The sequence below is a fragment of the Sander lucioperca genome, chromosome 9, assembly GCF_008315115.2.
Source record: "Sander lucioperca isolate FBNREF2018 chromosome 9, SLUC_FBN_1.2, whole genome shotgun sequence".
NCBI classification, from domain to species: Eukaryota; Metazoa; Chordata; class Actinopteri; order Perciformes; family Percidae; genus Sander; species Sander lucioperca.
This window is the reverse complement of record NC_050181.1, coordinates 28,122,027-28,142,225: the sequence shown is the minus strand read 5'-3', so window position 1 is coordinate 28,142,225 and position 20,199 is coordinate 28,122,027. Positions and strand designations below refer to the sequence as shown.

The window sequence follows — 20,199 nt, the reverse complement described above, 5'->3', positions numbered from 1 at the left end:
TCCAGACTAGCAGCTAGCTTCTACACACCTAAGTAGCCCGTATGAGCTAATTAGACGTGTGAATTAATTTAGCCAGTCTCATACGTTGTCCTACGGCAGGGGTGGGCAATTCATTTTCCCAAGGGGCCACATGAGAAACAGGGACTGTTGTGGAGGGCCGGACCAATAGGCTAAACTCACTTCTGCTCAATATTAATTTTATGTCAGGCGGCACGTTCTCAAACTGTTTTGGTGATTTTGTGGTTTATCACAAAGCTGGTCTTGACTGCTGCATCCCTGGATGCCTTGTTGCTTTTGCAGCTTAACTAGCAAAGCTTCAGATGTCCATGCCTGCTCTGCCTCAGTCAATCCTTTAACACAGCAATCTGTTCTCCGCAAACTAAGCACATGGCTTTACCTTTGACTTCAGTAAATAAATACTTAAAAGTCCAAGGATATCAGCGCCACTTTTCAATCCTTCTACTCAAAGTTGTATGAGTCCTCCTGCAACCCAGATCCGACACAGTGCCAGAAGTTCCTAAAAGAACTAAACCTACCTCTTCTTGACCCATAGGAGGCAGAAGAACTGGGCCAACCTATAACGTTGGGGGAACTTAAATCAGCGTTAAAAACAGTTAAAAAAGGGAAAATGCCAGGGTTGGATGGAATTCCATCAGAACTACTTCTACAGTATTTTGACATATTAGGACCTACCATTTTACAAGCTTTAACTTCAGCCATAGAGAAGGGTACTTTCCACCAACAAACCAACACCACGCTGATTTCCGTTATGCCAAAGAAGGGCAAAGATCCTACGGATTGTTCAAATTACAGGCCCATCAGCCTCATCGGGACTGATATTAAGCTTTATTCCAAAGTCCTGGCTCTCCGCTTAGAGCGCTTTATCGAGAAGCTAGTCCACCCCGACCAATCAGGTTTTATACCCAAGCGTCATGCTTCAGACAATGTACGTAGACTATTCCATGTAATAGAAGAAGCCAAAAACCTTCCAACAACGGCAGCAGTTTTATCAGTGGACGTGGAAAAGGCTTTCGACCGCCTAGAGTGGAACTACTTGTGGCAAGTAATGGAGAGGCTTGGGGCCAAATTCATTGACATGGTGCGTACTTTATATGCAAATCCCGCGGCCATAATCTCAACCAATGGATTGCACTCTCAGCCGTTTCCCATTAAGCGGGGCTCGCGACAGGGTTGTCCGCTCTCCCCCATGCTATTTGCAATCTCTCTTGAACTGTTAGCCTAAGCCATAAGGAAACATCTGTAATATCCAGATTAAATCCAGTAGCAGTTCAATATCATTATTTGCAGATGATATTTTGTTGTACATTGCTGATCTTGAGGACTCTATTCCAAAAATTCTTAAGATCTTCAATGAATTTGGCTCAATCTCCGGCTATAAAATTAACTGGAATAAATCTAATCTTCTTTTATTGAACAACAGGCATGTGGCATCAGCCATTAGTGTTACAATACCAACCCAAAGCAAAATTACATATTTGGGCATCACCATACACGCATCCCTACAGCGAGTTGTCCAGGGCAACTATGAAACTATATTAAATAGTGTTCAAAGGGATCTGGCCAATTGTTCTGCACTACCGGCATCACTACGCTCCAGGATTGCTGTTGTTAAAATGAACATAGTTCCTCGTGTGAATTTCTTAAGTACAATGATCCCCTTACCCCCACCGATAAATTTCTGGAAGAAACTTGATACCTTAATTCGGCAATATATTTGGAATAATAAACAACCTAATCTAAAATACTCTACCCTACAACGTACCTCAAACATGGGAGGCTTGGCCCTCCCCAACGTTAAAGTGTATCACAGAGCCTTTCAGCTACGGGCCCTCAGAGTGTGGATGGACCCCTCATCTACAGTCCCATGGAGAGAAATAGAGCAAAACCTCACTGGAAGTCTAAGACTGCAAGACCTTGCCTTTGCAGGTGTGTGTCCAAAAAAGTGTATGGTAGCTTATGGCCCTATTATCACCAACACATTGATTAACTTTAAACAGATGGAGGAGCAACTGTGCTACACCAACAAGTGGCATTTGAACACCCCAATTTGGCACAATACACACTTAATGTCTGGTAACAAACCCTTTGCTTGCAAGCAGTGGAGTGACAGAGGCATTTATACTGTAAACCAGCTATTCAATGAGAAAGATATGTTGAGTTTTGAAGATCTAAGAGCTAGTTTTGAGGTCCCCAGGACATCCTTCTTCTTGTATCTGCGTTTAAGATCAGCCCTAAAATGTTATGGAGTGCCATGGGGAAACAGTCTTGAGCTGCACCCAGTCATTAAATGGTTTGTTGATTTTCCGGTGAGAGGATTAGCGTCCAAGATCTATGCCAAACTGATGCAAGCATCCATAGGAGAACTCCTGATAGCAAGGAAATGGGAGCGAGAACTGAGCCCTGAGGGGAATGCAATTAATTGGGAGACAGTTTGGGACATTTTCCATTGTTCCAAGAACCCAAATCACCAGCAAATCCACTTCAACATATGTCATAGGACATATTGGACTCCTCAGAAGAGATACGTCTCTAAAGTCATTCCCACTCCCTATTGCACGTTCTGTCAACCTTAACAAACTGGAACTTTCCTGCACATGGTCTGGGAGTGTGAACAGGTGCATGAGTTCTGGAATAAAACAACATCAATAATATCTGATGTGATAGGATGTCAAATTCCTACTGATCTGATTGTTTTGTTACTTAATGAAGACTCTAAAGTACACTTGCTTGAGAGACAGAGGAAAGTTTGGCTAGCCGGCTTGACCACAACCAAGAAAATGATAGCTCAACGCTGGCTGCCCTCCCCCCCCCACTTGCTTTGTATAAAACAGTGGTTGGTGTATTATATTATTTTTATAACATAGTTATATATAGACTAGGGCTGTCAAACGATTACATTTTCTTAATCGTGATTAATTGTTGAATTTCTATAGTTAATCACGATTATTCGCATGTTTTATCATGATTAAAATTCTATTATTTTGCATTTCAGAACTGTTTTTAAGTACATATTGGAATGGAAAGCAATTCTTACCAGTGTATCTTAATTGGGAATCAAATGAATGCAAAGAAAATGACTTTATGAACTTGATTTTAAGATTTGTATTTGTTTATTATATATTTAATCTAGTCACACATTTGAATCAAGAGTCAATATTAGGGTTGGGTATTGTCTGGTTTGGATACCGGTGCTAAAGCGGTACTTTTAAAACGGTACTGGTGCCTTAACGGTGCCTGAACTGATACTTTTTAAGAAAGTAAAAAAAAAAGAAGGGTACTAAACAGTTGGCGACATTAAAGAACGGCTTGTTTATTGCTAAGGCCATATCGTCAAAATTAAATGCATTAATAATAATGTAATCACTATAACAATAACTTATTTCACTAGTAAATAGCTGTTGAATGACAAAAACAACCAGAACATGGGAAAAGGGCATTTAACAACAACTTTGAATGCACCACGAGGCTGTAAATTACCAGTTTCATTGAACGCACCTTCCGTGTTTTTCCAACAACAGCAGCTGCAGATTGTTACATCCCAGTGTCGAAATCCTCTACAGTGAAATACAGACAAACTTTACACCGTGTTAGCTGTCAGTGTTAGCTGTCAGCATTGTAACCGTGTTTAATCCAACTACTAGCTAGCGGTAGGCTAACGTTAGCTGCTGTCGAGTATAGTGTTAACTAGCGTCACGTGCAGCAATGTTTCTGTTGCCTGTAACGTCTGTTTCAGAGCATCAGAGAGAAGTGCAGGCATATCAGTGGCACCAGAATGAGGCACCGAAATCCGCGTTGCTATTCCTGCAGTAGCAGGATGTGTTACGATGAAGTACGGCAAAATAGTAGCCTGTTAGGCACGACGCAAAGCCGAGTGAAGTGAAAATAAATTAATAAATGGCGGCATGCGATTAATGCGATTAAAAAAAAAAAAAATGAACGCGTTATGCTCGACCCTTAATAGCATCGCGATTAACACGTTAATGCTGACAGCCCTAATATAGACCTATGAAAAAAAGCGCAGCAGCACAAATATCAGACCTAATGACCTCAGCATCACAAGAAGTAGAGGAGAGTGACTAGGCAAGGTGTGATTTTTGTTTTTCTGTTTTTTTTGTTTTTTTTTGCTTATTTGTTTGGTTTGTTTTCCTCGAGACTGCAGAGGGTGGGGGGTGGGTGAGGGTTTTTGTTCTTGTTCAATTGTATTTGTCTGTTCTGTAGTTTCAAAAATATAAAAATAATAAAAACGATCTAAAAAAAAAAAAAAAAAGTAGAGTAGCTCAATCTGTTAGGTAGGAATTATCTATCAGAATGGACTACTTCCTCCTATACATGTGGTTCTATGTCTTGAGGCCCATAAAAACCCATATGAACACGTGAAAATCTAAATTAAAATGTGTACATTTATGAAAAGGGAGAAAAGCAATCCCAAACATAACTTTCCCCATAGTATTAAGACTGCTCCCATCACTGTCAGGGTGTCAAAGCCAACATGAGTGAACATGACCGCTGACATGCTGGAAAGGAAGATGTTTCTACAGCTGGGCTGGAACATTGTCTATGGCTTCAACGATTCTGACTTTGAGGTCTGAGACCTCATCTGATACTGAAGGAAACAGTTAAACAGTGACAGATATTGGCATATGTGCCATTATAGACTGGATAAAATGCCATCCAGCGCAGTGAAGATGTTCATGGAACTGCTCAATGATTGAGTGCCGACTGTGATGTGGTTCTGCCGGTCATGATTGATTGGAACTTATGTGTGGCTGATTCTTTCTTTGTCATTAATCTGCTCTAAAACACAATATAGACTTAACTCAAGCAGAAAGGCCATTTTATACCCTGTCAGAGTGAGGGCCAGTTAGGCTAAAGGATAATGGCAATCTATTTCAAATGTATGACACTAAATCCTACTCGTGGCTTTTGTTAAAATATCTTCATCTCATTCTATCTTTACTGTTTCTGTCCTTTTCCTGCAGCAGATATTTTTATTTGCTCTTGCTCTGTATCTTGCATTTCAAAGTCAGTCTGTTAATATAATCTCTGTGATGCTCCCCTAGGTGAGTGAGAGTCTGCTGAGTCTGTACCTGGATGAGTATGAGGAGATTCCCTGGGATGCACTAAAGTACCTCATCGATGGGGTCAATTAAGGAGGTCATGTAACAGATGACTGGGACAGACGTCTTCTTACCACATACATCAATGACTACTTCTGTGATGCTGCTGTAAACCAGCCCTTCTTCAGATAAGACACACACACATACTTGGGCATAAATTACTACATCCAGTCCCTCTTCAAGTCAGAAAATACGGGCACACAGGTATACAGAGGAAATTATGAACTGGCCTTAAAACTTAAACTATGCTACAATATAAATTCTCAGTAGGCCTATAAAGATTCTATATTTAAAATGTACATTGCTTCAATTTAGATAAATGGAAGTATGTATTTATGTCCAAATACACACAGTCCACGGATTAAAAAATATTTTTTTTCTGAGGAAGCGCACTGCGGCTGCACAACAGCTGACAGAGGCCACTTCAACTCCCCGCTGAAGCTCCTTATGGTAACAGAGTGCCAGCACCACCAAGTGGACTCTCTGATTATTACAACCTGGTAAATATAGACACAGTGGCACCCTGATGAACACTGACAGGAACACTAAGTCTGTGCTTTTTTTCATTTAATCACTTACACGAATGCACACAGGCACCCGTGTCCCCTTTATTTCTAACCAACCACTATCAAAACATTTAAGGCTGGGGCATGCTGGTGGTGAAGCAGATACAGTGCTACTTCTTATTTACAAAAAGCCAGATGAATTGAGGCCTTCAGGATTCTTTTGTTCATGTTGTCACGACATGATTAAGGTGTGAAACCATATGAATAACTCCGCTCCTAAAACACTAAAAACACCTTGTAATGTACACCATAATATTTGGATGGAACCATGGCAACTTTTCATTCCACTATATTATGTATTTTTACCAGAACAAAATAAATAATGACAAAATGGGATTCTCAGTCATCCAGGTATCTGGTATCTAGATCCAAAAATACATTGGCGTCCTTCACAAATTTTTCATGTATCACAGGTGTATTTGCTGCTAACTTGCTCTATTGGCCAAGGAGGATGTAGAGTGTAAGGTAGGTAGGTCGATACTTTCTACATTTTACCTGCGCTTTTTAACAGATAAAGGTGTAGATAAGTGTCTTTGTTCTGGTGGGGATCACTATCTCTTGCCTGAGCTTTTGTTGTTTTTTATGAATGGGTAATGAAGAGGCTGCTGAGGCCAATATCAAATTGGAAATTTGTGTTTTCAGGTAAGTGTAAGTTCATAATGTTTGAAGGTTGTCCTTATGTGTGCGCATGCTGTCAAGTAAAATAAGAAATGTGAAGATTTATGGCAAAGGTCTGTTTACATAAACACAAGTAAACAACATTAATAATCCAGGAAATATGGAATAGTGTTGCATATGTGAATGTGTCTCAGAACTGTTACCAGTGTGTGTGTGTGTGTGTGTGTGTGTGTGTGTGTGTGTGAGAGTGAGTGAGTGAGTGAGTGAGTGAGTGAGTGAGTGAGTGAGTGAGTGAGTGAGTGTTTTAGTCCATCCCTTGTGGAGCTGGAAAAGTGATCAAAGGTGCCATACCCTCATTACAAACTTACACAGAGCATGGGCACATTACAACAACATCACCTTCCAAACCAAGTTCATTCAAGGTTTCTACTGCTTTTGTGTTTTAATTAATTTTCAAATCACAATGTGTAATTCTCAACTTCGCATAGTGATACTACTCCTTTACTTGCTGCCTTCCTTTTTTCTCACTTCATAAAGTGGGTAGACACAGACTGGAATGAAGAAGTGCTTGGATCAATAATATTGAGACAGATACTCTTTGGAGAATGAGTATTCTTGAATAAAATGAGACAAAAAAGCCAATGCTGAGTCAGGAGCAAGTATAAAGAAACAATGCTTTTAAAGTGGTAGCAAAACATGAGTTACAGCTTCATTTACATCTACACCCTTTTCTGTTTGTGTGGTTTAAAAAAAAAATGTCAACACACTACCTACCTGATCATTTACACTGCACGTTTTATCTGGTATACTACCATTTAGCATTCACTTATACAGTTGGTTATTCCTAAATATTTAGGGCTGATCTTTGTGATTGCGATCTGATCAACACTAATCTATTCTGCTCCCTTCAGCCAGCCAAAAAGCTGCAGGCCTGTCTCTGTACTGACTCAACGGTCTGTTATTAAAGGTGTATTTATCTACGACTCTGCCTGGCTGCACAGACACACACACGTATTGTTCTCCTCTGTTCAACTCCAGACTCACACACACACACACACACACACACACAGACAACTCTGGCAGCATTCCAGCTGTAATTCTGTCCGAACACTCCATTCTGGCTTCATTATCACTGGACCTCTCTTTACAGTGGGGAGAGAACACAGGGTGCTGTCAGCCTGGGTCAAGGGGCTAGACAAGATTCTGGCTTCAAATGTGTGTTTTTTTTGTGAGTTAGTGTGTGTAACTCTGTGTGTGTGTGTGTGTGTGTGTGTGTGTGTGTGTGTGTGTGTGTGTGTGGAGGGGGGGAGGGTGTAGTGTATGGCTCAGTGAAATGTTTGTGTGTCGACTGAGCAGGGCAGTTTGTGTTTTTTTAAAAGTGTCTGATTCTGTCCTTGTAATGGGCTGTGCATGAAAGCATGTATGCAGATGCATGTGTATGTGTATGTTTGTGTGTCTGTGTATATTTATGAGTAGCTGTTCATCAGGTGGAACATACCTTGGCCCTCGGTGGTGGAACAAAGCCACCGTCTGTAGACTTATTGTAGTGTAATAATCAAAGTAAACCTTCCAAGGCCTGCTCCACTTTCCTTAAAAGACCCTGAGCTCATTGTGCTTTAGCCAGCGGCTTATTACTGCTGTGTGTGTGTGTGTGTGTGTGTGTGTGTGTGTGTGTGTATGTGTGTTTCCTTTTATAGCAATGTTGGACAGCTATCAGTGCTGCTGCCTCCAGCTGAGCTTCTCTATTCTATTGACCACTTGTAAAATAGACAACTCTCTGTTCCTCTGTCTCTTTTTAAAATTTCTTTCTACGAATACTTGTGGCTCTCATCAACTTCCCCATCTTTTCTTATTTTACTAAGTGATGCTGTATATCTTCGGACTTATCTGGTCTAAGCAGCAACAGCAGCCCCTCATAGACTCTCTGTCCTTATTTATCCCTCCATTCCTTCATCCCTCTCTTCTCAGCCCCTCATTGGCATGGCAGCCTGTCATTAGTTCTGAGCTCACAGACTAATGGTTTTAATTTTGGCCTGCCTGCCTCTCTGTCTCCTGTCATTTTCTATCTGGTTTCTTCACAAGGCTCTGCTGTATGGTCAGTGGTTATATGGCATAACCACTAGAGATTATGGCTGTATCACATGCTTTTATTCCTCTTGTCGATACATGTATGCATGTTTTTGCTTCTAATATTTTTGTGTATCTTCAGAACCTCTGTCCCCACCTGCACACCTCTATTCCGCTTTCAAACCATTATTTTTATTTTACAGTATGGTAAGCATCATTGACCAGGGAAACTGTTTTTTTGCTGTGCAGGTGAATCACTTCCATCACTTAATGTCAACAGGAGCAATTATGTTACTGGTCATTTTAAATAATTACAGAGGAATATTTTAATTTGCTGAAAATTACATCCATCCTTAGTTTTGTAGTGTGTGTGTGTGTGTGTGTGTGTGTGTGTGTGTGTGTGTGTGTTCTTGTGACTCTGGATGTGTGTGTGTCTCTGTGCGTGTGGAGAGAGATAGGGGGAAAATTACAACCTGTGACTGTGATAATAAACTCAAACACACACAGGTACACATGCCACACTCTGAAGCATGGTCTTCACTGTGCACTTAGTGTAAGCCTCTGCTGCATGTTTATGGTATGACTTGTGTTTTGATGCACATATAGTTTATCACACTTACCAACACATAGGTGCAATATTTAAATTGGCCTGACAACAGTTCAGTTCACAATTGATTGGCTGGTGATTTGATATCTTGAATAAAAGTGTGTGTGTGTGTGTGTGTGTGTGTGTGTGTGTGTGTGTGTGTGTGTGTGTGTGTGTGTGTGTGTGTGTGTGTGTGTGCGCGCGCGCGCGCGCGCGTGTGCGTGCGTGTGCGTGTGTGTGCGCGCGTGTGCATGTGTGTGTGCATGTGCATGTGTGCGTGTTCTGTCTGTCTGTGTACACTTACTGGTGGTCTCTGGTTGGGTGGGAGACAGAGGGTTATCTGGTTATAATGAAAATATCAGTCTTGGAAAGTGTTTTTTTATGTATAAAAGATTGAGCTGAAATTAACTAGATTGTGAATGCAGTGTGTTTTTTAGATGCTATTTCTAATACATTAATAAGAATTGTGTATCCCAGTACAAGAATACTGTTTGTTTTGTGGCTAATATGCTTTTGTTGTAATTTGCAATTTTTTTTAGCACTTTGTTAGAGGTGGTGTCCAGCATGTGGATGTCTAATTTTAATATCCCCTATCCCATCCATGTAAATAATCTGTTCTTTAGGTCATTGGATGTCAACTCCTACTGTCTGCTTATCAACTTAGAACTGTATGGGTTTATCTCAAAATTCCTACTTTTTAAAAGAATATGGAAATATTTAGTAAATGTCAGTGATTCAGTCAAAGTCAATGAGTTACAAACTTTTTCATTTAACGGACCTTTTAAAAAGTTATGAGACTGTCTCTAACTGAATGCTTCATCACTGAAGTTAAACCAATCTGCAGTTTACTGGCTGCCCTCAGGCACATCGAGGAGCCAAGTGAACCAACCCAATTTTACCCAACATGCTCATGCTCCAGTTTCAGGTTTTTAGGGGAAAGACAGGGACATTGGAATATGACTATACATTTTCAAAGAACAACTTTTGATTCTTTAAGTGACTTTTAGCTCTAAGTTACTACTATCTTTACTGTATAATGTGTAAAACCTGGGGTCCATTTGTTCTCCATCGAATAAGCCAATTGCTTCATGGAATTTGGGCTAGTTGTACAGTGTGGTGGCAGTGATAGAGGAGGGGCAGTTAATGTCCGAAAATAAATCTGAGTAAGCAACAGAATAAGAAGTGTGTGTGCATGGAGCATTCCCCTCTTGGAACTGTTTTTTGGCTACTTACACTAAATTAGCACTAAATTCGAGCAACTGGATCTGCTGTTTTATTATGGAAGCCAAAGGGCTACTTTTTATTAGATGTGTACATAAGAGGAGGTAAAAGAGCTGTGCAATCAAATAATTTAGAAAGGCGATGTGATTCAGCAGAGATGCCAGATCAGTGATAAGTCTATCCGTCATGCCTTGCCCATGGGCGAACACGTCAACATTTCCTCAGCTTTAGTAGGATATTAGGCCTAATAGGCCTAGCTATATGTTTAGTAAATTCAGTAGTTCAGCCGTTTTAACAGCGAGAGTTAGGCCTATACCCCCACAGCAGATTTTGTATTGCTCATAAAAGGTAAGATAAACTCAGTGGAAATGGAAGTTAAGATCTCTTAATAGGCTAAAGCATAGGCCTACTTCCGTCATACATCCGCTAAATATTAAATTAACTTTAATTTAGGCATGTATGTCTGAATAAGGGTTCGGTAGTGTGAGAGGAGTGTTGCATTTGTTTTCTAAAATGTACAGTAATGGTAAAAAAACATAAAATCTCCACACGTCTTTCCCCTTGTGTCCCTGCAGCATTTAATCATTCTGCCACTGGATGGCGAACAAGGACAGCCCAACTGCCCTGGCCCAACCCCACTCCGCAGTTACCTAGGCAACCAAACGTTTCTATGGAGACATGCACACTAAACCACAGGTTTGACTGAAGGGATGGTAAAGGACACGTACCAGAAAAGTAACGTAACTAGCTAGATAGCGTAAAAATGACTTGAAACATTTTTTTAAATGTATTTTTTTTTACAAGTAAATAGAGTAAATATTGAACTTTGGCAGTTTTAGCTCGTAAGAACTTAACGGCTTCGGGGTGGTCAGTAACGTTGACAGTTGAGTTAACCTGTCGTTAGTTGCTAAAAGTTAGCTGGCTACATTGTTTTAAGCTAGTCTGTAACGTTACCCAAGAGCAAATTTACGTTTCCTCCAACGTTGTAACGTTATACCATTAATCTAGCTATATCCCAAGCTGTATACAAAGGGTGATATACTAATTTAGATAGTTTATAAGTAATGACAGTTAAATGTTAAAGTTTAAAATCATGAATTGGTGTCTGTGTGTCACTGCATTTTAGTAACGTTAACGTGTTATGTCTTGTGTGTTTGTCTCTGTGCCTAAAGTTAACGTTACATGCTTCGGTAACGACATAAAGAAGAAAGCTTTGAGATGCAAGCTTTGGCAGCAATGGATGAAGAATACTATAAGACCATTCGTCTGGTAAAGCTGGGTCATTGATTGTAATATGTAATTTAAATTTTTCTTCTATCTCTGGGGTGTGCAAAGATATTTACCTGCTAAATAACTAACGGTACCTTTCACTCTTCCCTCCCTTCTTTTTTCCTTGGACCCCTCCTTTCATCTCTCTCCATGGAAGTTGTTTATCCGTTGTGTGGCTCTTTCTGGTGTAACCAGAGAGATGTGGACAGAGGAGAATGAGAGGGCTTTGGATCAATTTATTGTGGACACAGCTATCTCAGCCATGGTGGTCTACATGGACACTTACGCCAGGCTGCGGGTGGAGTACTCAATGCCCTTACCGGTAAAGCACATCCTCCTCCCCACTTTCATCTTTCACCAGTTTTAATTAGATAGTTTAATATACACTATGTTGTCAGAAAGAGGTGTTTGACATGCTTCCATGGGTTGAATGCCTTTATTTAGCTACATTACTAAAAAGCATCACTGTTTGAATGTATTATACATCCATGGGTTGAATCAGTTTGAATGCCTTTTTTCACATTCCTAAAAAGCATCATTGTCCACTTTTTTTGAAAAGCTGGAGTGCTCTTGTCTCCTCCTTTACAGTATGTTTAAAATCCAGCTCCTTCCCTGTATTTTTCAACTCTCCTCTTTACCACCACACCTAACAAAAATATTTTATGGGGACAGGTGGTAGAGCAGCTGTCCTATTTTAGCCGCATGCCAGGAGCCATAATCACAGCAGAGACGTTTGAGGTGGCCGTACAGTTTGGCACAGTGCGAGGCGACCCCACCCAGAGGCTGCTTCATGACATGACCTGTTTGCATGCCCCCCCAGTTGCCCTCAGCGCCTGGAGGGAGAAGAGCATCAAGGACAACTATGTCAACAACATGCACTGCTTCCTTGCAAACCTCACAGGTGGGTACCTCAGACGGAAAGAGAGAGACAGTTAACTGTTAAAGAAGTCTCGATCCACTCCATCAGTAAAGGTCCAGAGATTTCACTCTATAAAACTCTATAAGCCTGTACAGTATAGCTTCCATTAGAAGAAGAAGACATACTTTATTTATTCCAATTTTTTCACTCTATTATTTTACACATTATACACAAACATGGCCGAATACAGGGGCGCCTGGTTAGCTCACCTGGTTAAGCATGCGCCCCATCCCACTTTCCTGTTTTAATCTGTACTATAAATAAAGGCAATAAAAGCCCAAAAAAACTTTTTTAAAACATGGCCGAATACATACATGCATAATGGAGAGATGTCAGGGTGAGGGGGCTTTGGTTTGGTTCTGAGCCTTGATCAAGGGCTGCTCAGCAGTGCCCAGGAGGCAAACTAGCAACTCCCTAGCTACCAGTCCACACTTCATACTTGAACTGGCGACCCTCCGGTTCCCAAGCCATGTCCCCACGGACTGAGCTACTGCTGCCCAAAATTAATGAATTAATAAATAAAAACAACTTCTCATGTAGACTATTTAAAACTAGAGTACTTCAGCCTGGAGCCTAAAGTGCGGTTTTCCACCGTCTGTGCTGCTAAACGGACAGATGGTTCTGAGGAAAATTACTTTAAATATGTAGGTTGTTTGCACTTGGTGCGGTATGGAAGTATTTACAGTTTCTGTTTATAGATAGTTAACAAAAACTGTACCCCTACAAAAGGGAAATTTCATGGATGTAGAATGTGGGTATAAGCCTGCCATTGGCATTCTCCTCCTCTTCTGCTATCTGCGTGTTACCATTTCTTAAAAATCCACTTTGCTATGGGAAACAAAAACAACAACCTCCGAGCTAGCAACCTAGACGCTAAAAATGGCAAATGTTGACGAAGATTTGGATTGTGCAATAAGGCAGGCCTGCTTAATTCTTTCGGTGAATGGTTGTAAAAATATTCAAAAATATGTATGTAATATCCCTTTTGTAGGGATTTGCCAATTTTAATGCCAGGGCTCGCCTCCCCACATGCAAATATTCCCCAAAAACAAGTTCCCTCCCAACATTATTTTGTCAAGGGTACTGTCGCTGCATCCTTGACTTAGCGCCGCCCAAGACAACTGTGATTGTTTTAAAGAAATACAAACAAGCCGGAGCATTTTTCCACTATAACATAATGATAATGGGTTCAGCTAGACCATAATCTAGCGCTGACACTGCACTGTGGAGATAGGTATGGCCAAATGAGATTAGTAACAGTGAAGCTCCTCCGGGACTGCAACTGGTGGGTTTACAGCATATGTATGTATATCGAGGACAAAGGTTTTTTTATAAGCCCCGGTATACAGGTTGCACTATGCAGTAAGAATCATGAAAAGTACAAGACACATTTGAAGTAAACATAACTTGAAATTTATTATGTAATATTTTATTTTTCAACAGATGATGTGTATAAGAAGGTGGGCAACACCGTTCTCTACATCCCAATGGAAGGCCTACAGCGCTGCCCTGAGGAGGCCAGCAAGGACAAGAAGCTGGTACAAAGAATGGAGAGTAAGTCTGGGGAGCTCTGTATATGTGTATGTTTGAGTGGGTGAGTGTGGTGAGTTGGGTGGGAGACGTTTGGTAAGTTTCTGTTTAAAACTCCATAAAAACTGCAGCGTCGGCTTTCTGTCTCAGACTCTTTTGCGATTCTGAGCCTTGGTATATGGGGCGCACACTCAACCAGGTGAACTAGCAGGGCGCCCCCATGCTTAGTGGTTTTCATATTATTCCAACCCTTGCTCTTCTTTTCTCCCTACGTCCTTTTTTTTTTCCTGTTCTGACTGTTCTGATCTTTATTTTTCCTTACCTCTATTTCCCTTTTCTTCCACTCACTTGTATTTCCTGTTTTTAGCTGTTATGATCCACTGGACAGATCAGATCAAGGAACTACTGAATGCTAAAGAAATAATGAAGATGAGGGACAACTGTGGCCCACTGCAGGAGATAGCCTTCAGGCAGAGTCACTCTGCCAAGCTGTTGAACATCAGCCAGCAGCTACAAAAGCCAGGAGTCAGGCACATCCAGAACATCCTTCAGCTCTCCAAGTCTCTCTATGTACAGCGCTTCAGCAAATTGACCAAGGGAATACAGGTACTACAAGTCTCAAATCAAGAATCATCTCTTGATCAATTCTTACTTACTCACAGACTGGAGTGCTACTCACTGGTGCTGCTCATTATTGCAACATTACTGCAGCAACAATACTAGCTTCCAAGCTAGAAAGTTGGAAAATGTTGACATTAAATATTTTGTTACCATGACTAAAGCATTATAAAAAAGATAAATAATAATAATTCATAATATCATCTTTCCTTTGTGTGTGTGTGTGTGTGTGTGTGCTGCCCAGGATTGCCTTCTGCAGGCCCAATCAAACTTGTCCTACCTGTCTATACTGAAGGAGCCATGTGAAGAGCTTGCCCAGCTCAAGCCTAGCCAAGTTGCTCCTAAGCTGCGACACATTGTCAGTCTCATTCGCATCATCTGGGTCAACTCATCGCACTACAACACCAGTGAGATGATCACTGGTCTCTTTCGCAAGGTACCTGCTTTTTACGGCATCAGAGTAATTGGGAGGTGTGTACTCACACCAGGTTTCTTGTATTAACCTCCTTGCTCTAGCTTGACGTCGTCATACTCAGATTCTAGTCAGAATATGAGTCCGATACTGCTCCTTTGGGCTGTGATTATGGGGTGTGTTTCAACCGAACCAGGAAAGAAAATGCCTCTGCACTCAATTGGATAGACCTACAACCAATCAGAACAACGGAGACAGACGTCACAGAAGCTGCAAGTCAAAGACAGGATTCGACAGAGCAAAGGCAGAGACGGCAGTTTCCGTGTCGTGCGGGCGCGTGTGGCAATGTGTATACATACATGATCGCGGTTCTCTGTTCCTCTTTTAAAATGAATGTGCTGTCGATATCTTCTGTAACAGACGTGATGACAGCCATCTTTGTTGTAAACGAATTCAACCCAAGCGCTCTTTGGTGAAGTGGTTGATCATCTGTCCATCATAGTATAAAGCTCGCCCTGACAATTTGATTGGTCCGAACAGCTCCGGTTTGAGCATAGTTGCTTCACAACGGATGAAGTCCAGACCGAACTTCCCGACCTTAAATGTTGTGGGCGGGGCTAAGTTCAGCTGGCATCCAGGCTATCCTTGCTCTGTCTCCCTGTTACTTCATTACGGTTTACTTAGGTCACTTAATAGTAAATGTGAATATGAGTGTCTGTAACTTGGTCTCCCAAATACTACGTTTTCTGTTGTTTTGCAGATGAGTAATGAGATCATCAAACTGTGCTTCCAAAGCATCTCTCTGGACAGGATCTTTAAGGGCTATGTGTTATCCAGCAAGCAAGACCTCAGCGATTGTATCCAGTGCTGCCTGGCCTGGAAGGAAATTTACCTGCAGGCCTCACAGATTCACCACAAGTAGGAGAAATCTCACCTGTGTAGGGACTCAACACAATGTCATCTGGGTAGCCATGGGGATTTTAAAAGTCTTAAGTCTTAAATTATCAAAAGTGAATGTATTGGGTATTGAATATACAGTAGTAGTATATATATAGCAGTATGGGTTTAGTGTAAAATTGAATTGATATTGAGTTAAGGCAAAGTTGTAAAGTTGGGCAATATATCTTGTGGTTTGGATGCAGAAATAAATAGACCCTTTAAGAGCATTTTCAAAAAACAAAGAAGACAAGACTTTTTTGGAAGTTTGTTCCAGATATGTGGTGCATATATATAAAGGCAGATTCACCATGCTTCAACTTTGAATGGTAAGCAAACCAATCCCAGACAACCGGATAGATTTAGAGGGTTTTTAACTCGTAAGCAGATTATAGATGTCCTGTGTGATTAGGGCTCAGCCTGAATGGATGGCTGTTTGCTACTGTAACAACCTGATTTTAGTTTTTGAACACTTTACAATTTAGTGACCGCTGTAGACCTAGTTACAAAATACTGAGGTGCTTCTCTGACTCTCAACCCCTTCCTCCTTTCTCTGTCCTCTTCTTTGTCTCTCTCTTATTACCCCTCTGTTTTTACATCAGGTATTCTCAAACGAGCTGGGTCCTGGACCAAACCAGCATATTTGTATTGGTTGATGTTTTCATTCAGAGGTTCAGAGAGCTGCTTGAGGTGAATTTTCACTCACTCACACATGCAGAGACATTAACGCATGTACAGAAACACTTTTGCACATTACAACTCTGTAAATTCATGCTGTTGAAAGAATAATACTAAATAGATTACGTACGTGATTATCAGGCAGTGTTTACAAATGGAATTGATGCAACATGGTGCTATCCTGTCCTTATAGTTGCTTCTAAAATGGATCTTATTCAGTCACTTTGCTTCCTTTATCAGTTATAAAGTTATTAAGGCTACTTAGTTTGTGGGTTTCAAGATTATGTCACTTTGCTTTCACTGCCTTAACAGTTAAACAACAATGCAGTCATTGTTTCTTTATCTCCATTACAAAGTGTTGCGTCATGACAAATGCTGGGTTGGAATGAGGTATATAATATCAAGGATTGGAGTGAAGTCGCATTGCAATGTATGCATTGCATATTTTCTCTTGCTTTGTGTCAGATATGTGACTGCCAGTATCAGTTTGCCCGTTGGGAGGATGGCCAGCAGAGGGCTCTGCCATGCTTCAGCGGTTGTCAGGGACCAGAATTCACCCGCCTCCTTCTGGAGATGGAGGGCAAATTCCACCGTGGCCTACAGAACCTGCACTCTATTGACAAGGGCATTCTTGATGTTGAAAGCACTACATGGTGCAATGAATTCAACAAGTAGGTCTATTGCTCTTTTAACCCATTCAAACTAAGACTAAATATAATAGTATGAAAGTATATGTCGCAAATGCAAGAAAAACCTCTGGACACAAACATAAATGGGCATGACCGGCACATTTTTTGTGACCAAAGGATATGGCGCAAATCAGGTGCAGCCAGGTGTAAATAGGTGCAAGGGGCAAGAGAGGCTGAATACATTCATTATTAGAAGGAAGAATATAGAATCAGCAGGTGCAGTCGGGCAGAGCTTCCTTAATGACCAAGAGCTGAGGTGAAACAGAGGGAGAGAGGCTGAGGTTGGTCCTGATCAGAAGGAAATGAGAGATATGATGGAGCCCAGGACTCATCCTGAGAATGATTTTACTGTTGAACTTGGAATCTCTGTGTGTGTGTGTGTGTGTGTGTGTGTGTGTGTGTGTGTGTGTTCTTGTTTAACTATATTCGTGGGGTCCAAAAACCGGGAATACAGTATACTTGTGGGGTCCGGACAGCTTTGTGGGGCCTAAATGCTGGACCCCACAACTTTAAAGGTCTGTTTGAGGGTTAAGACTTGGTTTTAGGATTAGGGTTAGAATTGGGTTATGGTTAGGGTTAGGGTAAGGGTTAAGGTTAGGCATTTATTGTGATGGTTAGGGTAAGGGGCTAGGGAATGCATTATGTCAATGACCAGTCCCCACAAAGATAGTGAAACGCACTGTGTGTGTGTGGTTGCACTTCTGTTATAGTGTGCTTTTGTTGTATTTGCTGATCTTCATGTGTACGTGATTTCATGTGTGGATATGTTCTCTGTGTGTGTTTGTGTGTGTGTGTGTGTGTGTGTGTGTGTGTGTACTCACAGGTTTCGTACATTGATAAAGGAACTGCAAATGAAGATGCAGAACCTGATCAATTCAGTGTTCAAGACTGTGAACACTGTGGAGGAAGGAGTTCGGCTTCTGGACATTTTTAGACCTATGTCTACTCGAGAGGTGTCTCTCCTACAAACGCACACAAACCCACATACATACATTCAAGTCCTGCTTTTACACCACTTATTACACACGCCCATACACATGCCCATGTTTAACCTTTACAGTTCATATAGCTATATAGGTTAATTGTTGGATACCTGTGGTCTCTGCAGTTTGCTATGACTAACCCACACCAAAGTAAAGTTTCTTCTGCTAAGGTTATAGAGAACTGGCTCTTCTATCACTTTAATGCACCTGTCTTGTTTTCTTCTTCTACTCCCATACAATTCATCTACTCATTCACTTCCATCCAATATCCATCCCAGGCCTTTAAGCACACCATAGAAGAGAAGATGGAGGAAGTGTACAACAGGTTGAACAAGGAGCTCAAAATGGCCAACAAAGAGCTGAACCAGAAGACATGGTCTTCTCCTGACCATATGGCCCGGATAGCAGGCCAAGCCCACTGGGTGAGAGCCCTCAAACATCGCTTAGAGAGACCCATGGAGGTAAGTCCATTAGATTACACGGTAATCTATTCCTTTTTGTCCTGGTACACACCAGTTACTTAACGCCATCACATAAGCAGTGTGCAAAGTAAAGATGTGTATTAAGAACTGTGGTTCTGCTTTGGTTGGATTGTAACCATATGTGGTAAACAGATAATGGTCTTACTGAACCCTCCTTTAAGAGCTCCTTTTTCTCCCCTTTTCCTTCCGCACCAGGTGCTTCAGAAGGCCCACTTCATGCCTGAGTCATACAGCCGCAAGCAGCTAGTTATTACCTTTGGCCAGATGATTCAGGTTTTGGATGAGATGGTGAGGAAGAACTTCAGTGAGTGGATCCAGAACCTGGATGGGCAGTACCTTAAGAGACTGGAGCAGCCACTCATGGTGCGCTGCAAGGACAAGACCGCCAAGCTTGACATCAACTTTGACAAGTGGGTGACACAAACAGAACACAGAAGACACAAGGCATTCACATTAAATTATACATTTATACATTCAAACAGTGTCTTACATACTGTTTTATGTGTACTTGTGACACACAAAAACCTATACCAATACAGTAAGTTAACTTGGCATCCATGCTCACAGAGGAGGAATGAATACACTCAGTTGGATAAAGAGATATGCTCTTACACAAAATATTCATGTAGAAACTAAACAACGAAGACATAAATTCATGTGTCCACATACATGTGCTCATTATTTATGTTGTGTTTTTATGTTTTTTCTTGTCCAGCCACCTGTTGAACCTGTTCTCTGAGATCCACTACTGGGATCGACTAAAGTTTGAGATCCCCTCGTGTGTGTCTGACATTTACCAGGACAGGGAGGACCTCAGAGGCCTGAGGGAGAGAGCACTACTGCTGATCAGGGACTACAACAGGTCTGACACACGCACACACGCACAGATGAGGAGACTAAACAAACAATGAACAGCGATTTTGTAATATCATATATCATCAGAATTAATTTTTTGGAAGATAATTTGCTTACCATAAATACTGATGTGTGTTTTATCATGAAGCCAAGTCTGTAAAACTTTTAGAAGTTTCGTTTCTTAGCTTGTAATATAGGACTTCACAGGGTATTTGAAATGAAAACAAACGTGTGTGTGTGTGTGTGTGTGTGTGTGTGTGTGTGTGTGTGTGTGTGCGCGTGCGCGTGCATGTCTGCGTGTGTGTGCATGTGTTTATGTACAAGGATCATTGGAATGTTGTCTCCTGACGAGTTTGATCTGTTTCGGGAGCGAATTCGTTTCATGGATAAGAAGATCCAGCCGGGGTTGACCAAGCTCCTGTGGTTTTCTAAAGTAGCTTCTAACGTCTTCATCCGTGAATGTCTTCTGCATGTGGACAAGGTTGTAACACAAAGTTCATCCCTTACTGATATGGGCAGGTGTACATTTGTATTTGTTAACAGTAACAATATTAACCTTTATTTTCCTCACTGTCTTTTGAGATTCAGACTGGTGGCAGAAAAGGGGGTGAATGTAGAGTTTGGATTAAAGT

At 41.2% G+C, this 20,199-nt stretch overlaps 1 protein-coding gene and 1 long non-coding RNA gene across 3 annotated transcripts in view; one reads left to right on the top strand and one right to left on the bottom strand.

Annotated features, from left to right (window-relative positions):
* Positions 1-118: 118 nt before the first annotated feature.
* On the bottom strand, positions 119-20,136 carry LOC118495887. Its single transcript, XR_004898327.1, has 3 exons — positions 20,124-20,136; positions 13,191-13,195; positions 119-223 (listed from the first exon to the last, which is right to left on the bottom strand). It is a non-coding gene; the product is annotated as an uncharacterized LOC118495887 (long non-coding RNA).
* dnah2 (dynein, axonemal, heavy chain 2) overlaps positions 10,812-20,199 on the top strand; it is a 76,415-nt gene continuing 67,027 nt past the window's right edge. The window contains exons 1-15 of one of the 2 annotated variants that reach the window (XM_031288457.2): positions 10,812-10,931; positions 11,369-11,465; positions 11,623-11,787; positions 12,286-12,366; positions 13,828-13,938; positions 14,282-14,520; positions 14,777-14,968; positions 15,705-15,862; positions 16,483-16,570; positions 17,024-17,229; positions 18,071-18,200; positions 18,509-18,691; positions 18,908-19,122; positions 19,428-19,574; positions 19,892-20,048. In XM_031288457.2, coding sequence (XP_031144317.1) covers positions 12,339-12,366; positions 13,828-13,938; positions 14,282-14,520; positions 14,777-14,968; positions 15,705-15,862; positions 16,483-16,570; positions 17,024-17,229; positions 18,071-18,200; positions 18,509-18,691; positions 18,908-19,122; positions 19,428-19,574; positions 19,892-20,048 — 1,854 coding nt within the window. In that variant the 5' untranslated portion in view covers positions 10,812-10,931; positions 11,369-11,465; positions 11,623-11,787; positions 12,286-12,338. Of the gene's footprint in view, positions 10,932-11,368; positions 11,466-11,622; positions 11,788-12,137; positions 12,367-13,827; positions 13,939-14,281; positions 14,521-14,776; positions 14,969-15,704; positions 15,863-16,482; positions 16,571-17,023; positions 17,230-18,070; positions 18,201-18,508; positions 18,692-18,907; positions 19,123-19,427; positions 19,575-19,891; positions 20,049-20,199 lie in introns of both variants that reach the window. The other variant, XM_031288456.2, reaches the window with a different exon arrangement.